The following is a 13,356-nucleotide window of genomic DNA, read 5'->3' on the forward strand; positions in this document are numbered from 1 at the left end:
AATCGTTGAAAATCTTGGGGCGACCTTGAAGAATCGACAAGATCATCGTGTGACCTTAAGGCCATCTTAACGACCCCAAGCAATCGTTTGGAATTGAGTGTTCTCATGGAAGTCGTTAGCTAATGATCGAGACCAACAAAAACCGGGATTTGAACTGAAACATTCATGTTTCTATACATCAGCTCTACCACACGTATGATGCACATAACTAGACCCATGCAAAATGTGTAATAACGTGGAATGTGCATCATAATTTTAATTGTATGTTTAGAGAGTTAAATCACAACATGTGTATTTCAAATATGTACAGTAATATTTACTCTTAACATCAGCTGATCTGAAGGGCGATCCAAGTAGAAAAAAACTTTTTTCTTGTACATACGTTTTGGCAATAAACATGTTGTGTCACTATTCGTTTTGTAACACAATTTTACCTAATCTAATATATAAAGTTCAATTCTGTATGTATGTTTGTAAAATGTTTGTCGTGGATTACAAAGGAATATAAGAAAAAACGAAAAGAAAAAAAAAAACCCGATACTTTGATGGATTTAAGTATTAGATTATTAAAGCACTCATGGTCTAAATTTATGAGTTAAAAAATTACTATTGAAAGTCTTTAAAAACAATTTTCATTTTATATACTTAGAATAATAATTTTCAATTATGAACGTTACATAATTATTTTTTTAAAAGTGTATCAACGTTTATAAAACTTCTAAAACTGTGTCTGAAATGTATTTACATTTTTTCCTTTAGTTCTCATAACGTCCCTTGATTTGGAAAACACAGTTACTTCCCTTTAAAAAAAACCCCATTAAATCGGGGGGAAGAAAGAATTTACTTTTTATTACTTTGTTTTGGTGTTAGGAAAAAAAATAATTACATAATTAGCGGGGATTGATTAAGTGCAATGTCGTTGGTATTTTTAATACTGCCTTTTATTTATTCTATACACTGAACATACTGTTTACTAATTTTTTTTTTAAATCAATAACATTTAATAAGCCAGGTCCAACAAATCTTATATGTTTATTTCTTTCCATTTACGGATAAGGTTGGAGTATTATAATTTTGTTCACTAAATTGAAACAGACGCGCCCGCCGGCGCCCTGGGCTATCATGTGAGCGCTATGATGCATAATTTCGTTTTAAACAGTGCGATAGACTATGGATAAGAAAAGTTACTATAGTCTTTAAGTGAATCAAATCCGGGCGTCCTCCGGCACCCCGACAGAGTGCTATTTGGCGCCCCGGGCCTTCCCGTGTTCGCTATGGTACCTACGTTCGCGTAAGTGAGTTCAAAAGACTATGAATAAGTTCGGTAACATAGTCGTTTACTAAGTTGAATAAGGCGGTTACGCCGCACGTCGTCATGGTGCGATTTGGCGCTCCGGGCTAGACTGTGGACACTTTGAGTTTATCTTTGCGTTTGTGTTTTCTTTGTGTTTGAGTTTAGGTTTGCGTTTGTGGTTGTGTTTGTGTTTGGATTTGGGTTTGGGTTTGGGTTTGTTTTCGTTTTTTTTCTTTGCGTTTGTGTTTCGTTTGCTTTTTTCTTTGCGTTTGTGTTTTCTTTGTGTTTGTGGTTGTGTTTGTGTTTGTGTTTGCTTTTTTGCTTTCGTTTGTGTTTGTATTTGTGTTTGTGTTATGTTTGCGTTTTTTGTGTGTTTTGGTTGGTTGTGGTTAGGGTGGGCAATGCCGGGAAAATGCTGATTACCAAACACACAAGTTATGGTCCTTTACAGATACGTTTTTCAGAGATGCCAGTGCAGGGCCTGGCCGGGACGGCTAGTAATTTTCTAAAATAATTTTTTCGTGAAATGTTTTGTTTCCACCTATTTTAGCACCAGTTGTATGACCATGACGCATCCAGTGTACTTAGTTTTTCTGGTCTTTGTGCTACTTCTGACTCCACAAGTAAACGGCAAGTAGAAGTACACTGAATAAACTATGTACATATATTTGTACGGTATAGATTCGTACATGTTCTAATGAATACATGTTTTGTTACCACACGTTAAATACATTCCCCTTATTTGAGGAGTTAGTAAACATTGACAGAGCAATATCTAAATTTTAAATTATCTTCTAATCAACTCCAGCAATTTGTCAACACGGTGTCGCTGACATCTTGTACGTCATCGACTCCTCAGCCCGCATCGGCTACAGCAACTTCCAGAGTCAGATCCAGTTCGTGTCCAGCCTGTCCTCGAGGTTCCCCATTGGTCCATCGGCTGTCCAGCTGGGCGCCGTAGTCTTCAGCGACTACCCTCAGAAGTTGTTTGACTTCCGTGATCTACAGGAGACTGTCTACATAACACGGGTAATTTACGGACATTTCGTTCACTGTCTGCATGCCACGGGTAATTTACGGCCATTTCGTTCACTGTCTGCATGCCACGGGTAATTTACGGCCATTTCGTTCACTGTCTACATAACACGGGTAATTTACGGCCATTTCGTTCACTGTCTACATAACACGGGTAATTTACGGACATTTCGTTCACTGTCTACATAACACGGGTAATTTACGGACATTTCGTTCACTGTCTACATGACACGGGTAATTTACGGCCATTTCGTTCACTGTCTACATAACACGGGTAATTTACGGACATTTCGTTCACTGTCTACATAACACGGGTAATTTACGGACATTTCGTTCACTGTCTGCATGCCACGGGTAATTTACGGCCATTTCGTTCACGGTCTACATAACACGGGTAATTTACGGGCTTTTCGTTCACTGTCTACATAACACGGGTAATTTACGGGCTTTTCGTTCACTGTCTACATAACACGGGTAATTTACGGGCTTTTCGTTCACTGTCTACATAACACGGGTAATTTACGGGCTTTTCGTTCACTGTCTACATAACACGGGTAATTTACGGGCTTTTCGTTCACTGTCTACATAATGGTAATTTACGGGCATTTCGTTCACTGTCTACATAACACGGGTAATTTACGGCCATTTCGTTCACTGTCTACATAACACGGGTAATTTACTGCCATTTCGTTCACTGTCTACATAATACGGGTAATTTACGGCCATTTCGTTCACTGTCTACATAACACGGGTAATTTACGGCCATTTCGTTCACTGTCTACATAACACGGGTAATTTACGGCCATTTCGTTCACTGTCTACATAACACGGGTAATTTACGGCCATTTCGTTCACTGTCTACATAACACGGGTAATTTACGGACATTTCGTTGACTGTCTACATAATGGTAATTTACGGGCATTTCGTTCACTGTCTACATAACACGGGTAATTTACGGCCATTTCGTTCACTGTCTACATAACACGGGCAATTTACGGGCATTTCGTTCACTGTCTACATTACAGGTAACATTTGCGGTCATTTAGTTAGAATATGCCTACATAACATGGGTAATTACGGTAATTCAGTTCAGTGTCTACATTACACTAGCAATTCATTTTCTCATTTAGTTCGAATGTGTATATTCAGTGTACTGTCTACAATATGCGGGTAATTCCAATCTATGCAGCTCAAATATATAGCAAACAAAGGAATTATTTTGTTATTCTATACCTCACAGTGGTTTGTATATATGGCCTAAAATTTAAAACAATATGATAGTTTTGTAGGGGAAGTTGTAGGAGTTAGAATGTAATCCGATATATATTTTTTTTTAATTTCAATAAAATTTGGAAAAAAATGTATAAGAATTCGGAATAGTTCATATATAGGCCTATATCTTAGGGTATTCACATTTGACTGTCCATAAAAATTCAAATGAAACTGCGTTGTGGGGAAGTGGCGAAAGGGGGGAGGAGTTTTGTTTTCTGCCTACAAACCTCAATCCAATGGATAACACGGGTCGTCTAGTATACTACAAAACTCGCATGGGTTTTAGAATTGGTTACATGAATATACATTGTGCCCTTTATGACCTTAGTAAATCAACAATAACGAGTCAACTGGTGCCAAGGTTTGAATTTTGTCTCCTTAGAGTTTGCAGGATGCCCCATACCTGCAGGGTAAAACGTGCGTGGACCAGGCACTCAATTGGGTCTACAACACAGGCATGTACACCATCAACGCCGGGGCCAGACCTCACGCTCCAAACATCCTACTCTTGATCACCTACGGACCGTTAAACAACACAGTTGCGAGTAAGTGTGTATCAATCTTGCTCAACTTCTCATTAATGACAACATATATTGGCTTTTTAATACTATAATATCAACATTACTAAAAAAAATATTAAGATAGCGTGGTAGAATGGTTGCACATACGACTTCTAACCTGAAAGATTTTAGTTCAAATCTGAGTTTAAGTCCTAAAATGTTCCCGAATCACCCAGCTCTTATGGGCACCTGATTCACGTTGGGGAAAGTAGATTGCGACTGGGCATAGTGTTGACCACACTATCCCTTCATATGCCGAGGTCACAGAAACAGATGGACTCTACTTCACTTGCCCTGTGACAGTCAGGCACGAAATGGAGTTTTACTTAAAGTAAAAATGAATAAAAGAACAAAAACAACCTAATTTTCATCTCTTCAACGGTTCGATGCCTCAAACTATGGATGCCCATTAGTGTTCTTTCTTCACGAATCTGTTGTTTCAGTCCATATCAAGTTTAACATTCTCCCTGTCAACCGTGTTTAACATCAGTTAAATCATGTACTAAATCACTGTGAAATAATTACCTCATACAATGCTGTTTGTACAAATAACAATAGGGCTTGTAAGTCTACGGTCTCGAAATCTATTAGCTGGCGAGTACGAGAACGAGAAGTTGTGACCTACTGACAAACTCCATTTTTTTTTTAATTGTTCATAGCAAGTGTATTAAACTATAATTATTGTGTAATAATGGATTAGTGATATAGATTAGTGATATGGATTAGTGATATGGATTAGTGCCATGGATTTGTGATATGAATTAGTGATATGGATTAGTGATATGGATTAGTGATATGCTTTAGTGATATGGATTAGTGATATGGTTTAGTGATATGCTTTAGTGATATAGATTAGTGATATGGATTAGTGATATGGATTAGTGATATGGTTTAGTGAAATGGATTAGTGATATGGATTAGTGATATGGATTAGTGATGTGCATTAGTGATATGGATGAGTGATGTACATTAGTAATATGCATTAGTGATATGGATTAGTGACATGGATTAGTGATATGGATTAGTGATATGGATTAGTGATATGGATTAGTGATATGGATTAGTGATATGGATTAGTGATATAGAATAGAGATGTAGCCACGGATGCCTTGGTAGTTTTAGAACATTACTAGCCGTCGGTACCCGTTACACGTGAATTATCGGCCTATATATTTTAATGTTATACGTGTTTGAGCAAAATATTTTATAAAATAGTTATTGGTCAAAACGCAATGTGTTTTACTACACATTGATTGATATTAGTGACAAAGCAATGAAATAATTCAATAGCTGAAACATCCGACACATTCAATAATACCTATTAGAAAAACCAAATTATATTCATATTAGTCAACAAAACACCATATTAAATGTACACACTGATTAAGAGACTTAAATGATTCCGTTAAAAACCCGGCTGTTCATTAGTATTTTTGTAGTTTTTTAAAGTAATTTGTATTATTTTTGGCCGGGAAAAAATATATACTTCATAGCGTAGCATACGACTTGATAAGTTATCTAAACCAAATTTGAATGAAATAATTCATTTCTTCGTATTTAAAAATTGGAAGATTAACGCCATTTGTTTTGTGTACTCTCCGTAGTTTAAACATATGGCATGTGACGTCATTGTTTAATGCGTTGTCGGCACAACCATAAACACTTTTGCGGTTGCATGATTAAACATGTGTTTCTACATTCGAATATGCCTTTTTTTTTATTCTCCTTCTTTAAATAAAATTAGTTTATACATTAATAACATCCAAAATATTATTTTCAACAAAATTCCGCAACTTTAAGTTCTCCATTTATCGCTGAGCATACTAATAGCTTAGCCTCAAAAATTTTCTAGTAAATCAATTCATTACATGATAATATACAATGTTTGGTCCTGTTTTCTTTGTAAATTATAATAAAACGTCAGTATATAATGTTTTCTATAATGTACCACATGAAACTCTTCCCTACTACGCTACAACCCCACGTTGACCTATGACCCTACAGCTATCCAGTCGGCCCAGCGAATCAAAGACATGGGCGTGCAGATCATCTCCGTGGGGGTGGGCATGCCCCAACGTGTGGAGCTCCAGGCCGTGGCCAGTGGTCCTCAAGATGTCTTCCTCGCGCTCTCCTACAGCGCTCTCAAGTCTGTGGAGGAGCAGGTGGAGGAGAGGATCTGTCGGGGTACGTCGGGGATGGGGAATATGTCGGGGTACGTCAGGGATTGGGAATATGTAGGGGTTCGTCGGGGATTGGGAATATGTAGGGGTTCGTCGGGGATTGGGAATATGTCGGGGTACGTCAGGGATTGGGAATATGTAGGGGTACGTCGGGGATTGGGTATATGTCGGGGTACGTCAGGGATTGGGAATATGTCGGGGTACGTCGGGGATTGGGAATATGTCGGGGTACGTCGGGGATGGGGAATATGTCGGGGATTGGGAATATGTGGGGGTACGTCGTGGATTGGGAATATGTAGGGGTATGTCGGGGATTGGGAATATGTCGGGGTACGTCGGGGATGGGGAATATGTCGGGGATTGGGAATATGTCGGGGATTGGGAATATGTGGGGGTACGTCGTGGATTGGGAATATATAGGGGTATGTCGGGGATTGGGAATATGTAGGGGTATGTCGGGGATTGGGAATATGTCGGGGTATGACGAGAATTGAATGTCGGGGTGCTTCGGGGAATTGAAAATATATAGGTATACTTCGCGAAATGGAGAATAAAAATATTTATTCAATAGCTGTGTAGCCATTAATCTCATCATTCATTAAAGATGTGTCCATTAGTATCACCATACAGCCTTGCCATTACTCACTCCCCATGTGTCCAGAAAACTGTCACCATTTAGCCTAACCTTTAGCCTAACGTTTACTCACCCCCCCCCCCCCCCCGATGTGTCCAGAAAAATGTCCCCATTTAGCCTAACCTTTAGCCACTTCGATGTGTCCAGAAAAATGTCCCCATTTAGTCTAAACTTTAGCCACTCCCATGTGTCCAGAAAAATGTCCCCATTTAGCCTAACCTTTAGCCACTCCGATGTGTCCAGAAAAATGTCCCCATTTAGCCTAAACTTTACTCCCCCCCCCCTCCCATGTTTTAAAAAAACTGTCACCATTTAGCCTAACCTTTACTTACCAACCCCCCCCCCCCCCCCATGTTTCCAGAACTAGAAAACTGCCAGTCAAGCACACACGGCTGCTGCTCTGATGGACGCACGTTTGCCGCTGACCCTAAGAAAACAGGCTGTGGTTCTGGTGAGTAAAACATTTGGGGTTCAAAGAAACCAGATAACTTAAGAAAACAATAGGTATTCAAACAATTTCGTTGACTTAAGAAAACACCAGGTGGTGTAGGCCTACTAAATGTTCTATACGTCACGCTATAGCGAAATTTGGGAAAATTCTGCACCAAATTTTCCGTAGGTCCCAATATTGCCAAAGCTATGAACCTCTCTACTAAATGTTCTGTAGGCCACGATATTGCAAATTCTCTGAACCTCTGCACACAATGTTCCTTAGGTCCTAATATTGGCAAATCTATTAACCTCTGCACTATTTTTTCCTTATATTCCAATATTGGCAAATCTATGAACCACTGCGTTATTGTTCCTTAGGTTCTAATATTGGCAAATCCCAATATTACCAAATCTATGAAAGTCTGCACAAAACGTTCCAATTTTCCCCGTCTCGGGATTTCTGTTTTACTTGTCAATTCCCATATTTAGCAGAGACCAGAATATTCAGTTAAAATTCAATTACTTACATCACTTTACTCTTGTCTAATGTAGCTGTAGCGAAAACGTGTGAAGAGAGTACGTACGGCTGTTGCTACGACGGCAAATCTGCCGCGACGGGTCCGAATAAAGCTGGATGTGGTGAGTATATCAGCACTAAAACTCAGCCATCTGCCCTGTTCAACACTGCAGTAAAACTGCTCCATGTCGCTCGTTTGTCAGCGTGAATAAAACACTTACATGCAATTTAAAAAATAATCTGCTTTCTTTAATAAGAACAAAATTGTATTATCATGTACCTATACTATAATTTTGGCAGCCAATTCTTTTGTTAAAGAAAGCACATTTTTTCAGTGCTTATAAAAGCTTATTATATTGGTTTTAAGTCTTTGTTTTATTTTCAAAAGCATTTAACAATTAAAACCACATACTTTTCTTTAGTATAAACTTTGAATATTGTTTATATTTACAACCATCTGTAATTTGTAATAATAAATCTGAGTATTAATCCAAGGGGAAATCTTGCGCTGATTCCATCAGTAACCATTTCTAGTATTTACCCCCCCCCCCCCATCCTCCCACTTAACATATTATTATAAGTGACCGTACTCTTCTGTATAAAATGTTATGAAGCAGGTAGATAACCCATCTATTACTTTCCATCAGCAGGTAGTTGTCGCCCCTCCCCTTGCCAACACAACTGTACAACAACCGCTAAAGGTTTCACGTGCTCATGTATGCCAGGATTCCGTGTCAGTGACACCAACTCCTCTGCTTGTCTGGGTAGGTTTTTGTTGTCAGTCTGAAGTTTTTCCCTGGCAGTTTTTGTCAGTCTTAAGTTTTTCTCTGGCAGGTTTTGTCAGTCTTAAGTTTTTCTCTGTCAGTTTTTGTCAGTCTTAAATTTTTCTCTGACAGGTTTTGTTAGTCTTAAGTTTTTCTCTGGCAGGTTTTGTCAGTCTTAAGTTTTTCTCTGTCAGTTTTTGTTGGTCTTAAGTTTTTCTCTGGCACATTTTGTCAGTCTTAAGTTTTTCTTCCCAAAATGTTACGGTCCAATAGACGAGCCTTAACTATTTACCCAAAATTTGATTTGGTGGGCACTACATAAATAGTTATCGTGCGCAACAAATCCTAACCATGTCCTCTATATTTTGTCAGACATCGACGAATGTTCCAAGAGTTCTGTATGTGAACACAACTGTAACAACACAGTGGGCAGCTTTAAGTGTTACTGTAAGGCAGGGTACACCATTGACAGTAAAAACCCCACCAAATGTGCTGGTAAGATTGTTTTCTCTTAATTTGTTAATAAATTCTTATTGGAAATAAATTTTTATATTATCTCAAGCCCAATATTGAATATTTATTTCATGTAGTTATACTAGAAATACAAATCTGCTGAAACTTTGGTTTATAATTGACTGCAATACTGTTATTAGTCAGTTGTGTTGTGTTGAAATATCGAGTTATAATTTGAGAGCATTTTATTTATCAAACACAGCAACAGTAATTCAAAATATTTTAATTAGCATTTGGCATTTTAAAGATTTTTGTAAAAACATAAGGATAAATAAGCATTACTCGGTGAAAACAGAAAAATGGTCAATTTCAAACTTATAAAAATGTGTTTAATTTTTTTTTCTCTATTAGCAATCAACTGTCTTTAAAAATAAAATAAAAACATCTTACATTTTAAATTCGAACTACGTTTATATTTTTCCAGACATCGATGAATGTGCCAAGAGCTCTGTATGTGAACAGAATTGTACAAACACAGTGGGCAGCTTTAAGTGTTCTTGTAAGGCAGGGTACACTATTGACAGTAAAAACGCCACCAAATGTGTTGGTCAGTTTTGTTTTATTTATTTTATTTCATTTTTAAAAATCCATATGAAAAATACTTTTGTATAAATTTACAAAAGCATTAAACGCTGTATTTAATAACATTACTTTAATGTAGTTATACGAGAAAAGTAAATCTACAAAAAAAAATCTAAATTTTTTTTAAATTACTGTTTTATTGCTATAAGTGTCTTCTAAAAAAAAATTCACTATTTTTTATATAATTCTGATGAATTTCTAATTATTTTATTTCTGCTATAATTTTTTTTTTTGCATTTAAAAAATAGTATGTTATTCCAATTGATTGTCCTTCGCGATCTACTGATGGTGTTTTAAGGCAATACATTTTCAGTCGCAGCATTGGTAGTGTCGAATTCACAAATTATGAATTACTGAAAAGTAGAAAATAAAACTGTCTATATATATAGTTCTCTACGTCGCCCAACCATGCGGGACACCACGCACGCACGCCGACTCACTAACCCTCCTCCCGCCCCCTCCCTCGCTCTTCAGCCATGTCCCATTTGGACCTGTGTCGATCAGGAAGTCTTCACCCGTCACTAAATAGCGGCGTATGCTACGGGTCGGCTCGTTCTGTTGATTTACCAACATTTAGCCATCTCTATTGCTTGTAATTATATAGATCTAGGACTGATACGTTTATTACTAGCATTACAATTCTAAAGGGTTTGGGATGAATAAAAAAAGTTGCCAACTTCAGTGCTAATTAATATATTGTTTAAATCCATTTTCGGTGTAAATTTTCTGCAATAAAATAGAATGGTGAAGCGCGAAATGAACATGTAATTATTTAATTTAAAAAAAACTTTACAATGGCATTTTAAATGGTTTCTTAGTTGTATTCAAAAGATGCATTCCTCTTGTGGTATGTGTGTGACGTCATAGAGTACCTTCTAAAAATAGCACCTTGTTACTAAGATGTATGGCCTATGTATATTTTGTAAATATAAAATGAACGTCCTTCTATTTAAATCCAAACTCTTGTCTATATTTTGCCAGACATCGACGAATGTGCCAAGAGTTCTGTATGTGAACACAACTGTAACAACACCGTAGGCAGCTTTAAGTGTTACTGTAAGGCAGGGTACACTGTTGACAGTAAAAACCCCACCAAATGTGTTGGTTAGAATTTACTTTTCTTTATACATTTATAAAACTTCACAGCGTCACAGCTCTATTTTTTTTTTTTTGCACTTGTGTGTTGCTAAGTATAAAATGAACATCTTGCAATTTAAATACTAACTAGATCAATTTCTTGCTAGACTTCGACGAGTGTGCCAAGAGCTCTGTATGTGAACAGAATTGTACAAACACAGTGGGCAGCTTTAAGTGTTCTTGTAACACGGGGTACACCATTGACAGTAAAAACGCCACCAAATGTGTTGGTCAGTTTTGTTTTATTTACTTTATTTCATTTGTAAAAATCCATATTAAACATATTTCTGTATAAATATACACAAACATTAAACGATGTATTCAATAACATTACTTTAATGTAGTTATTTGAGAAATGTAAATCTAAAAAAAATAATTCGTTTAAAATTACTGTTTTATTGCAACAAGTAAACCTACATTCTATAAAAATCATTATCTCTAATTTAATTCTGATGAATTTAAAAGTCCTTCTATTTAAATCCAAACTTTGTCCACTTTTTGCCAGATGTCGACGAATGTGCCAAGAGTTCTGTATGTGAACACAACTGTAACAACACAGTGGGCAGCTTTAAGTGTTCTTGTAAGGCAGGGTACAACATTGATAGTAAAAACCCCACCAAATGTGTTGGTAAGATTGTTTTCTCTTAATTTTTATAAAACTTCAAGCCCAACATTTTTTATTATTTGTTCAAGCTATACTAGAAATACAAATCTGCAGAAATGTTTAGTGGTTTTTGGGGTTACGGGCGATGAGGTTTGATTCCAGGGTTTGTGAATGTGTGTGGCATTTGTGTGTGGCGCCATAGCTCTCTATTCGCAGTTGTATAAAATAAACATCTTGCAATTTAAATCCTAACCATCTCTATTACTTTTTTTTTGCCAGATGTCGACGAATGTGCCAAGAGTTCTGCATGTGAACAGAATTGTACAAACACAGTGGGCAGCTTTAAGTGTTCTTGTAAGGCAGGGTACACTGTTGACAGTAAAAACCCCACCAAATGTGTTGGTCAGTAATCGTTCAACAAATAATTCTCATTACGTAATTAGTTACTATTGAAAAATTTCCGTATTAATTTACAAAATCTCAAGCCCAGTTTTAATTATATTTTGAAAGAATTTATTTTAAAATACAAATCTGAAGAATTTATTTTAAAATACAAATCTGAAGAATTTATTTTAAAATACAAATCTGAAGAATTTATTTTAAAATACAAATCTAAAGAATTTTTTTTAAAATACAAATCTAAAGAATTTATTTTAAAATACAAATCTGAAGAATTTATTTTAAAATACAAATCTGAAGAATTTATTTTAAAATACAAATCTGAAGAATTTATTTTAAAATACAAATCTAAAGAATTTATTTTAAAATACAAATCTAAAAAATTTATTTTAAAATACAAATCTGAAGAATTTATTTTAAAATACAAATCTGAAGAATTTATTTTAAAATACAAATCTAAAGATTTTTTTTAAAAATACAAATCTAAAGAATTTATTTTAAAATACAAATCTAAAGAATTTATTTTAAAATACAAATCTGAAGAATTTATTTTAAAATACAAATCTGAAGAATTTATTTTAAAATACAAATCTAAAGAATTTATTTTAAAATACAAATCTGAAGAATTTATTTTAAAATACAAATCTGAAGAATTTATTTTAAAATACAAATCTGAAGAATTTATTTTAAAATACAAATCTAAAGTGAAAATAACTGTGTTATTGGTATACACTTGTCTTTAAAATTACTGTAATGTTGTTATAATTAAATTATTTTATATTGCAATATGGTAATAATAACGTGCAAAGTATTTCTTGTTAGGCTTGAGAAATCTAAATCTTTCATCAGTTTTGTAAATTTTCTTTGGGAACATAGTTATAGAGGTTTGAAAAGATTTTAGTTTTCACACCTTTTCCGTGGTTTCCATAGCAACCAGATCTGCTACAGGCAGCTATATATTTATTTGTCTATCGGCTAACAACACTTAACATAACCGCATTTAGCATTCATAATTATATTTAAACTTATAGAAAATACATTTGTATAGGCTGCTCTTATAATAACAGTCTTACAAAATGCCACTTTTTACTTTTTCTTACACGAAAAACATAGATTTGCAATTTTGTCCGTATGTCTGTGTGTGTGTATGTATGTATGTATGTATGTATGTATGTATGTATGTATGTATGTATGTATGTATGTATGTATGTATGTATGTATGTATGTATGTATGTATGTATGTATGTATGTATGTATGTATGTATGTATGTATGTATGTATGTATGTATGTATGTATGTATGTATGTATGTATGTATGTATGTATGTATGTATGTATGTATGTATGTATGTATGTATGTATGTATGTATGTATGTATGTATGTATGTATGTATGTATGTATGTATGTATGTATGTATGTATGTATGTATGTA

General features: G+C 35.4%; 1 protein-coding gene across 1 annotated transcript; it reads left to right on the forward strand.

The window, feature by feature from the left end:
- Positions 1–1,950: 1,950 nt before the first annotated feature.
- LOC131947628 (fibulin-1-like) lies at positions 1,951–11,927 on the forward strand (the record flags this gene model as incomplete). The annotated part of the gene is made up of 13 exons (XM_059308856.1): positions 1,951–1,969; positions 2,103–2,323; positions 3,985–4,147; positions 6,167–6,346; positions 7,338–7,427; positions 7,961–8,047; positions 8,576–8,689; positions 9,062–9,184; positions 9,627–9,749; positions 10,766–10,888; positions 11,029–11,151; positions 11,427–11,549; positions 11,805–11,927. Coding segments are annotated over exons 1-13 (1,612 nt in total), but the record flags the coding sequence as incomplete, so codon positions are not given.
- Positions 11,928–13,356: the final 1,429 nt, after the last annotated feature.

The sequence above is a fragment of the Physella acuta genome, unplaced genomic scaffold (genome assembly GCF_028476545.2).
Source record: "Physella acuta isolate Inbredline_101_S28 unplaced genomic scaffold, ASM2847654v3 ptg000601l, whole genome shotgun sequence".
NCBI lineage: Eukaryota > Metazoa > Mollusca > Gastropoda > Physidae > Physella > Physella acuta.